The sequence below is a fragment of the Abramis brama genome, assembly GCF_963993115.1.
Source record: "Abramis brama genome assembly, chromosome: 8".
Taxonomy (NCBI): domain Eukaryota; kingdom Metazoa; phylum Chordata; class Actinopteri; order Cypriniformes; family Leuciscidae; genus Abramis; species Abramis brama.
In genome coordinates, this window is record NC_139970.1 from 28,714,289 (window position 1) to 28,725,401 (window position 11,113).

General features: G+C 36.7%; 1 protein-coding gene across 1 annotated transcript; it reads right to left on the reverse strand.

The window, feature by feature from the left end:
- Positions 1-1,254: 1,254 nt before the first annotated feature.
- Positions 1,255-10,820, reverse strand: tbccd1 (TBCC domain containing 1). Its single transcript, XM_084122147.1, has 7 exons — positions 10,401-10,820; positions 9,207-9,538; positions 8,967-9,128; positions 6,209-6,575; positions 4,028-4,214; positions 2,809-3,312; positions 1,255-2,082 (listed from the first exon to the last, which is right to left on the reverse strand). The coding sequence occupies exons 2-7, from the start codon at positions 9,534-9,536 to the stop codon at positions 1,854-1,856; spliced, it is 1,779 nt and encodes a 592-aa protein (XP_083978273.1). The 5' UTR covers positions 9,537-9,538; positions 10,401-10,820; the 3' UTR covers positions 1,255-1,853.
- Between the last annotated feature and the right edge of the window lie 293 nt (positions 10,821-11,113).

Genomic DNA, 11,113 nt, shown 5'->3' on the forward strand with positions numbered 1-11,113 from the left:
GAAAACCAGAAGCCATTAGCGATCGCCCCTGATCGGCCACACCCATGGCTTCCATATCTCGGGATGAGGATGCCAAATCCTGCCCTGGAGCTGAGACAACATATCTCTCCTGATTGGAATTTCCCACGGGGACCCTTCTATCAAGGAGCTCAGCTCCGAAAACCACGTCTGGGATGGCCAGAACGGGGCTACCAACAGGAGGTGAATTCCGCACTGCCTCACTTTGCAAAGGACTGCAGGAATTAACTTGACTGGAGGGAATGTATAGCTTCAAAGCCAGCCATGGATGAGCAAAGGCATCTATACCCAGAGGTGCCGGATGAGACAGAGACAGAAGATTAAGTGCATTTGCTAAGGAAGAGAGAATGGGAACAAGAAAAAGATCAACGAGGGGGACTTGAACTCGGGTCACCTAAAGCCAATCAGTGCCGAATATCAGTGCACTATCCACTTAACTATCTGGGCCATTAATCAGCATCAGTTTGATAAATATTAGAACCTCACTGTCTAAGAAACATCGGGGGAACAGAATCAGACGGCAAAAAAATCTGCCGGCACAGACACCGGCACCGGTACGGAGACCGGACATGGACACTGGCACAGAGACCGGACACCGTCACAGACAACGGCACGGACACTGCAACGGATTCGAATGATTTGAGATGTTGATGTTGCATGGCTTAAAAGATTCAGATTCTATCCTGTATGTGCATGGAGCTTGACCAGCATCATTTTGATAAAAATTAGGACTTCTATGTATACATATTTTTAAATATACTAAAATTAAAATATGTAAGTTCTTTCAAATTATTAATAAATACTACAATAGTTGAAGTTACAGTCAAATCCAGCACATACTATTAAAGTACTAGACAGCACACACTACCATAATTAGGGGAAATATGAAAAATTATGATTTGTTTTTTAAAATGGCAACACATTTCACACACATATTCGATTCAGAAAGCCAAAGCCAATCGCTATTGATTCGATATGGCCATTAAAGCTCAAAAGAAAGAAAGGCGGGTGTTGCTATGGTCACATTGTTCAGTTTTCATGGAGTCTAAAGTCCAAAAAGCATTTCTTTACTTGTTCACCTGAAACTGAATATTAAAATAGGGCATGTTTATTAAACACCCAAACAATATTATATTTTAATAAACTGTAGCCTATTGTTAGTACAAATAAAATGCTCATTCAAACATATTTCAAATGTTCACTTAAGACATGAATACATCCAAGAGACACTTTAAGTGACAGCATTGAAATCTGTATTGTGAAGATACAGTTATAGTGCAATTACAGTATAAGGCATTGTGAACGAACATTAAAAAAAAAAAAATTTTTTTTTTACACATTACACATTCATACTGGCCGTGAGATTTCAGGAGACAATAGCTGCAAACTCTTTGTTACACCACGTACCAGTTGAGCATATGACACATTTGTCTATTACTACAGTACATGACTACACACATCTCATTCCCTGTTCTCTCTAAATTCATATGAGGGCAGTAATCATTCCCTTTTTCGATTTAATTAAATAACAACTCTCTTCTGGTGATATTTTATACATATCAAGCTCTGGAATGACTGATGTCTTATAACAATAAGTAACATTATGCTTAAACTATCAGACACCTGCAGCAATAATACACACTACAGCAACTCTACAAACTAATCCAGCATAGATTTCTCTAGACGTCAACAGTGTAAAAGCACACAATGTCCTTGTCTAAATACAGCATTGTTTATATACATGGATTGTTTTTGACCGCCTTTGTACCGGAAGAGCACTAATGTTTGATAATCAGTTTTTGGAAAGTGAGGGTTTTGATTGTTTAGCTGCTCTTTTAGCAAACTGTTGGCGCCCGTCCCATTGCTTGTTCAGGTGGTTGATCTTTCAGCACATTTAGTCCAGAGTTGGAAGTGTGGCTTGAAGGCCAGTGGTCCAAAGAGGTAGAGGTGGAGGGGTTGAGGGCAGAAGGGAGAAGACTGTCTAGCTCTTGTCTTTTTCCCATCTCGAGCAGCCACTCATGAAACTTCTGCTCCACTAAGGCCTGAAACTGCCGCCTCTGAACCCTTTATGACAGAAAAGACAATGCATTACTACTGAATGTCACAAAAGAACAAACTTATTGCCCAGGTTATTATGGAGTTACATTCAAATTTCATGTCTGATTTAATAATGCTAATAATGCTAGGACTTACGATCTTGAATTACAATTAATATTTGTAAAATATAAAAAATCCACTCTAACATTAATAACTTTTATATATGCCTATTAGAAATACCAATATATGCCCATTATATAGAAAATGTGTTTAGTATAACCCCAAATAGCACGCATCTGTCTAAGATCTAAGAGAAAATGATTAGAAATTTTTTCCCCCCTAAAATTATAATAAATATTAATATAATAAATACAAACACATACTTTATTACAATATATAAGATGGATGATAAATAGATGCCACAATGTGACAGATCTAGAATGCATTAAAATCAACAAAGCTGTTTATAGAAAGATTTTTTTTTAAATGATTATTTGAATCTAAAAATAATAATAATAATAATAATAATAATAATAATAGTACTGTAGATTATTATAATAATAAAAATAAAATACATAAACACATAATGTAATATATTTTGTTATAATAAACCAAAATAATCTTTTGTCATGAAACACACACACACACACACACACACAAAAAACCCAGTCGACAATAACAGCGACTAGCGTGATGCCACAGATCTAGAATGCATTAAAATGCAGCCTTAAAGGAACAGAAAGGTGGACTCACTTGTTCAAGTGTGCTTCCTTCACGGTCTTCTGCCAGTCCTCTATCGCCTTCTCTCTGCCCTCCACAGCCTTCTGGTAGTCTGCCGGCAGGTCCCAAGGGAACTCACAGTTATCCCCCTCCATTTGGAAGGGTATCACCAGCGGATAAAACTCAGAGGGGGGCTGGATGTGGTAGCAGCCTGCGTCTGAAGTGGAACCCTCTGCTCCGAACAGCAGTGGCTGGTCCCATAAATTGGGAACCACAGCTAGGCCTACACTAGCCATGTGGTCCTCTAAAGTAGGGTAATGTGTGTGGAAGGGGCCCAGAGTGAGAGACACATTTCCAGGAAGGAGAAGGGGTCGAGTGGGGGTGAGGGCATGGATTGTGCAGTGAAAGGAACCGCCTACAGTCAGATGGCCAGCCACACACACCACACGAACGTTCTCACAGCTCTGAATGTGGACGCTGGTCCCCACCGGGCCGAGGACCACAGTACTGTTCCTGCACTTATCCAAGGTCACAGACCTGTAAGATAAAGACGGATGTTGACAGTAATAAACAAACACAACAAAAATGACTAATTGACAGCAGACTATTGATCAGCATTTATTTTGACTGTAAGTCTAGGTAAGGAAATGATTTATCCATTGCTGCTATTATTAGAAATATGACAGGATGGTTGACTGATTTCTTTCATTAGTGTGGTGCATTGACTAGTGCACATTTATTTTACTTTTTTTATTAGGATGTTTTATTCCATGTCAGCATCTAAGGCCTGATATTTTTGTGGCAAGAACAGGGTTAAAACGGTTAAAAAAATATCTAAACAAACAAATGAATAACCATATTTAAAAAGAGTTATAAGATCCTGCAAACGGTCTTAAAATGACAATAATAACAAACGTATTGCCCAGGTACTTATTAAGAACTTACATTAAAATTTCACATCCAAATTAATAATGCAAGACTTGAACTAGGGTTAATTTTTGTAAAAAACAAAAACAAATACATAATAAATACAATAAATATATTGGAGCAAATCTGTGCTGAAAGGTAAAGCAGTTTATTTTAGTTCAAAAATAACTACAATACATACACAAATGTTAACAGTATAGACAGTGAAATTATTATAAAATAAAATAAAAGAGAATCTATCATGGAACGTACAAAAAAAAGGGCTTTTGATACCCAATTGACAAAAAATGTTCAATTATTTTATTCTAGTAAAGTGATTCCTCACCGCAGAGGAGAGAGAAGGTAGATGAAAGCATCACTGCAGCGGTGGAGTTTGATGTTGGCATCATTCAGCTTTTCAGAGTCTTTGGCCAATGTCTGTTTGCAAACGTGCGACATGAGCACCAGTCGACTTCCTGGAGGAGCCAAGTGGGTGTTTCTGAATATTTTGGCTTTCTTCAAGGTGCCCTCAACTACAAAACAAAATATGAAGAGTTAATGATGCTACTAATCAGGTAAACCATCCATCAATTCAAGCTAAAATCATAATATACATTTCCTTCATTTCTCCCCTTGAGGTTCACTTAGAGATTCACCAATTGCAGTTTTTCTAAGTTTTCTTTTGTAAGAGTGAGCTGCCGATATCGATTTTTGCAGATTCTGATTTTCTTTCAAAGTACTATAATTGACAGCATATACAAACAAAAATCTACTTTTCTTAAAGGATTAAAAAATATATATATATATTTTCATTAAAAAAAAGTAAAAATACAGTAATAAAACAAGAACAAAAACAAAATTCAAAGTAAGAATATTAACCAGTAAGAAGTTCGTTCATCTTCAGAACACAAATGAAGATATTTTGAAATCCGAGAGCTTTCTGACCCCTCCATAGACGGCAATGCAAAAACCAGTTTGAAGGCCCAGAAAGTATTCTAGTCGCTTTATAACATTAAGTTGAACTACCGTAGTCACATGGACTATTTTAACAATGTCTTTACTTCCTTTCTGGGCCTTGAAAGTGGTTGTTGCATTGCTGTCTATGGAGGGGTCAGAAAGCTCTTGGATTTCATAAAAAAATATCTTCATTTGTGTTCTGAAGAGGTAGACTGGGTAAACCCAGCCTGATCTGCCGGCGATTTGATTTCACCCTGCAGCTCAGGCTGGAAACCTGTACATTTATCTCTGCTGCTTCCTTTACAAATTTGCGGGAACCAATCACAAACTGGCTTATCCACCTGGCGCGCTATTGGCGGGTTTAATCCAATCCAATTCCAGAGCCGTTACGGCTCTGTCCAATTGCTTTTAACCTCTCGACGATGCTCAATAGCTTCTTTTTAGCAAACAAATCACTCGAGTGGGTATAATTTTTTTTAACGTAAGTGTTTTTGTGTTGCTCTGCAAAGTACGCCACCCGGATTGTTGGTCTGATTGGTTGAAGGACTATCCAATTGCGTACAGAGTCATTTGAACTATTGCCGTTGATCACGCCTCTTGTGCAGTAGAAAATACATAGCAGACTCCCCAGACCAATGTTCAATCTTAAAAGATTGAGCTTGGTCTGGTGATAGCCAGACTAGAAAGAAAGTCTTATGGGTTTGGAACGGCATGAGGGTGAGTAATTAATGACAGAATTTTCATTTTTGGGTGAACTAACCCTTTAAGTTTTTCAGGTGGGTATACAGTATATTCAGGTAAGATATACTACAGAAAAAAAAACAAAACAAAAAAAAAAAACACTGGAAATTAAATACAGATTAATGTTTACAATTAGTTGCAAAAGCTATTCAAACAAGAGCAGAGAGTGATTTTCTTTGTCTTTTGTTCTTTTACTAACATGTTTTATTGACAACAGACAACATCAGGAATATTAGACTGCTGTTACTTTAAGAGCAAACCAATATACTGTTACACAACTTGCGTTATCTATCTCAACTTATTAGGTTCCAAAACTGACTGTGTTTAACTGAATACATAATTATGTGTGCATTTGACCGCTTAAGCGTAGTAAGCCACTCATTTTGGAACTTACGACTCCCAAGAGGTGGCTTTATGTTATCTATATGTAGATAAGTGGTGTGCGCGCACACTTTTGGTGAAAGCATAAAACCTGCGGGAATTAGTAAAATTATGCACAAAAGGCCGATCGTGCAGAAAATCGTCCGATTCCGGTCCCTGGCCAGTCGATCAGTGCATCTATAATATTAGTCAAGATTTTTGCAGTTTTGGAATTTACCATTTTTCACTCTCCCTCAAGTCATTTTATTAAACAGGCTGTTTTTGTTTTGCTACTGTACCTTTAGCATTTCTGTGTAAACAATTTTGCAGTTGAAAAATTTGTGTTTCCACTCATATACAATTTAAATGAAACTATACCACAAACATTCCTAAAGAACGTTTGATTTTGAAACTTTAAGATAAAATAACACCTACAACTTTATTTCCTTGATGAGAACTTCAAGTTTACCTTGCATGGACCATGCCAGTTTCTTGCCTGACTGCGAGAAGGTGGATATACCAAAGGGGTTGAGGCAGAGAGCCTGATGCAGAAACCCCTGGAACTGCTGCAGAGAGTAAGTGCGGCTGGTTTTGGAGAACCCTGCCTGAGACTGCAGTGCTGAGCGGCTAAGGAGCTTGTGGATTGGGTGCACAGTATGACTGTGGCTCACAGAACCTTCCAGCAGCAGACTGAGGCTCTCTATGGCCTCTGAAGTGAGCTGGCTGTCACGCAGAACCTGTCCTGAACTGCTCAGCTGGCCTGGCTCAACTAGCAACTCCAAGAGCTCAGCCAAGTGTGTCTGGATGAAAGTAAGATGAGCCTGGTCGTCCCAGTTCTGGTAAAACAGAATGAATAAATTAACTATTATGCAAAAAATAAAAAATAAATTATGCAGGTGGAACAAGCCTTACACCAAAAAAAAGTAACCATTTTTCAATAATTTTTTTTTTTTTAATGTTCAAATTATTTAATATTATTTTCATGACAGCACATCCTCCAAATTCAAATTTTATTAATAAAAAAAAAAATATATTTTATTTTATACTACAGGGCTGTTGAATGCTTGAATCTGATTAGTTGACGAACGTTCTAAATTATGCAATTATTTTCAGGGAAACGCACGGCTTAAGTAGTTCCAGGCAGGTCTTTACCGCATTACAGTTCCATATCATATCGCCAAATTATTTCAGTTATTTGAAAGGTCCTTACAGATTACTACAGCAAAAGAACTTACAGTTAAGATGCTGCTGCCGAACACAGACAAAATTGACACGCTTAATCTCTCTCTCTCTCTCTCTAATAACTGCATTAATAACTGCAACAGTCCACCATCAGTGGGTGAAACCTTCGTTACTAACGCTAAAATTACGTTTTGGAATTAGCAACGGAGGCTTGGGATTAGATGCTTAAGAAATTAGTCCCACACACAAGAGCATTTTAAGGATGAAAACCTGACAAATATCTTGAAATATATCATCTGAACAATGTTTTGAGGTGTGGTAACCGTAGCAGAATAATTGACTCCGGGCCATTGAATAATTGAAAAATAATGTACACCCGCATTATCACCTCGGGTGTGCATTATTTTTCGAATAATTCAACGGCCCGGAGTCAATTATTCCTCACATATACATTTGTTAACCATTTGTACATACACACACACTATTCAGATGCTTAAGGTCAGTAAGATTTTTTATGTTTCTGAAAATAAGTTTTTTTAAAATACCTCTTTTCTATTTTAATACGTTAAAATATTACTTATAGTAATTTATTCCTGTGATGGCAAAGCTGAATTTTCAGCATCATTATTCCAGTCTTCAGTGTCTCATGATCCTTCAGAAATCATTCTAATTAGGGTTGTTCCGTTTCCGATACTAGTATCGGAAATGCCGCCGATACCAATAAAAATTCTGGCATCGGTATCGGCGAGTACATCTACCCATGTACCGATCCGATACCATTTTATTAAACAATACCTAGTTATGCACGCTAGTTTTGCTTAACGCTGCAAATCGGAGATCAATTCTTCTTCCATGCTCTAAACAGTGGTTGCTTGTGGCAACACAGGAAGTTGTGCTGTTGCCACAAGCAACCACTGTTTAGAGCAGCGAAGAAGAAATGAAAACGAGCCGATCTTGATCAAGCTACACTGTTACTACACAGCGCTAAGAGATCCAGTAAAGAAAGCATTTGAATTCGCCACTGAAGTTATAACATCGCTGCGAAATCTAGTGAGAAGCATTCACATTTCTCCGTTATTAACGGATCAAACAGCGCTGACGTGTGCTTTCAAGTAATGTTATGTCGGTTTTATTTTGACATTATGAATAAAATTGCTGCCCTCAAATGTTAATCTGAAATAAAATAAACCTTTGTTTATAACTACTACAATATTACATTTCATTTTTTTTATAAGGAGCTGTTTTTGTTTTATATGTCAAGTATAGCTCCATCATTGCTCAAAGTAAAAAATGATCATACTTTATGATTTTAGTTTTAATTAAAAAAAAAAAATGTAAATCAAGGAAATTTCTCTGCCATTTCTTTCTTTTTGCTGTATTGAAAACGTACCGAACCGTGACACCAGTGTATCGTATCGAACCGAACCGTGAATTTTGTGGACCGTTACACCCCTATTATTCATATATAATTTTTTAGATTTCTAGATTTATTTGTTGCACTTTTTTATACAGTTATATTGTAAAACTAAAATACCTTTTATAAAATAATTCTATCAATTCATACAGGGCTAGTATGAATTGCAGCTGTATAGATACACACCCAGGTATCGGATTAGTACTCGGTATCGGCCCATACCCTGAGTCCAGGTATCGGAATCGGTATCGGGAAGGGAAAAAGGGTATCGAACATCTCTAATTCTAATATGCTGATTTGGTGCTCAAGAAACATTTCTTACCATCAACTGTGCTACTTTTTTTTCAGTATTTTCTGATAAATAGAAAGGTTAGCATTTATCATTTTTTTAAAATATAAATATTTTGTAACAACATAAAGGTCTTTCTTCACTGTCACTTTTGATCTATTTAATGCACCCTTGCTGAATAAAAGTATTCATTTAAAAAACAAATACTGAAACCACACTTTTAAATGGTAGTGAACACAGCACACACAAACAAAAATAAAATAAGTTAAAATAAAATAATATTTAAAATAAGATTTTCCTATTTTTTCTTTTGATTTATGGTGAAATATGACTCACACACACCTTATTTTGGGAGCTTATTTTGGTCTCTCTTTCAGATGAGGAAGAGGGAGATCGTGATCTCGGACTTGGCCACTCTTCCCCAATCAGTGATGTGCGGAGAGAGATTCGGTTAAGCTGCTGTAGATACAGGAAGAGTAGAAACTGCAGTGTGTTTACTGACAGCTAGGAAGACAAAGAGAAAATCATTAGTACAGCAGATCTGCAATTCTGTCTAACAGCACTACGACATTTTGTTATTACCTGACAACGCTGTCTGTCAAGTTCCTTAGGACTGTGGCTTTGAGATAGAGCTTCTGCCCACTCTAATCTCTGCTCTGCAGAATGAGGCATTAACAGATCAAAAGTTTCAAAATACAGCCAGGCAAGCTCCTCTGCCAGCTGCAGTTTGCCACAAGCGATGTGTCGCCACATGTGCCAGCCGAGCCTGGGGAAACAGCCATCCCGTGTCCGGACGTAACTGGCCATCTTGCGCAGATAATGCATGCTGAATTTGCTTGGAGGTGTGGCGGGAAGCACCCCGATCATAAAGGGCTCCAGACGTGGCCATACACATGCTGTGTATTTGTCCATTTCTATAGAAGAAAACAGATTTGTTGAAATGAATGAGCTGGGTCAGGAGAAATCACCATTAAAGTGGCAGTGATAATGTACTTGCATGAGTGATAATGTACTGGCAAATTGCATAATATGTTAAAAGCAATAATAATCTGAATGTTAAGAGATGGTCAGGAAAGGTTAGAGACATTAACAATACAAATCGAAAAATGTCAAGGTAGGAATGTCACTATACATCTAATCACTCTGAGACAGATCTACAGATCTCTGTCGCCTTTTTCACCTTTGTTGCCATTGGCTTTTGGCTTGCTTAGTTGGGGACATTAAATTTAACATTTAATTTAATATTCAACAATAATATTGATCTGCCTGCATTGACACCATAATATTTTTTTTTATTTGCAGAATTATACATGTAATAGTACAGTATACAAATATTTCACATATAACGTTAAAGTTCTAAATGAATCAAGAGCATCATAAGATATGAAGAACATTACAGGTAACATTTATATCAAAGATGCTAAACAGATTGACACCATAATATGAGAACTGAACTGGACGATGACATCACGGTTTTCTCCAGAATGGCTATATATATATATATATATATATATATATATATATATAAATGAACTAATTTAAGTGTATTATGTCAAATGCACTCAGCTGTAAGGCAAAATTAAATTTCTTCTTAATTAAATGATAATTTTCAATAATCATTGATCATCAATCAATATTTAGTTAAAACGTTCAAGCACATGTACCAATATTAATAAAAGCAACAACTTTATGACAAGTTTAACCACATCTTTTTCAAAACTAACGTTACACCAACACAGTGATAATGGACTTAACGTTAGCTTTCACTCTCCTTACCTGACCATTGAACGTTTTACGGCTTCAAACGGTGGTCCTCTTCGTTTCATGGGTTAAAACATACATAAACATAAATATCTAAATCTATATTTAAACTGAAACGCTTTCAAATTCTATCCACGCTGACACACACACGCGCGCGCGACCCGATACCAAACGGAGGAGCCTCGCGAACGCGCGCTGCTGTGCCGCTCAAAACTTCATTGTTTTCTTCTTTTTATTCACTCCACCATTGTTAGCTGTCCAGACAATCACCAAACCATCATTTTAGAATAATAAAGTACGTCAAGCCTAATGAACATGTAATGTCTCTACAGCAATATTATCTCTAAGAAAACAAACAACGATAAAACGATAAAACAACTGTTCCTGATCAGTTGCCATGTCTGCGTCACAACGTGACGTAACACAAATTGTTATATTTGGAGCCCGGCTTCATTTCAATATAAAAGTCATATGATGTACAATAAACATACAAACATATTTTACTTTTTTTATTCATATTCATACTTTTTTTTCCTAGCAACGCGTAAGGATTTTAAAATACAATTACTTGGTATTATCATGGTGATCAAATAATATTGGGTGTTATTTAATAATCTTGAATTATTTGTTGATAACATGAAATACTGAACAGATTCTTCTCCAGATTTCAAAATAAAAGTTAGTCAATTTAGTTTAATTTAAGAGACAATAAACTATGTGTCTTATTT

What these genes read in the sequence shown, in the direction of transcription:
- tbccd1 (XM_084122147.1), bottom strand. Translation starts at nt 9,536, where the DNA reads ATGGACAAATACACAGCATGTGTATGGCCACGTCTGGAGCCCTTTATG. An exon ending in TTGACAGACAGCGTTGTCAG is followed by an intron (nt 9,129 to 9,206) that starts GTAATAACAAAA and finishes TTGTCTTCCTAG; the next exon opens with CTGTCAGTAAACACACTGCA. An exon ending in TACCTTCTCTCTCCTCTGCG is followed by an intron (nt 3,313 to 4,027) that starts GTGAGGAATCAC and finishes TTTATCTTACAG; the next exon opens with GTCTGTGACCTTGGATAAGT.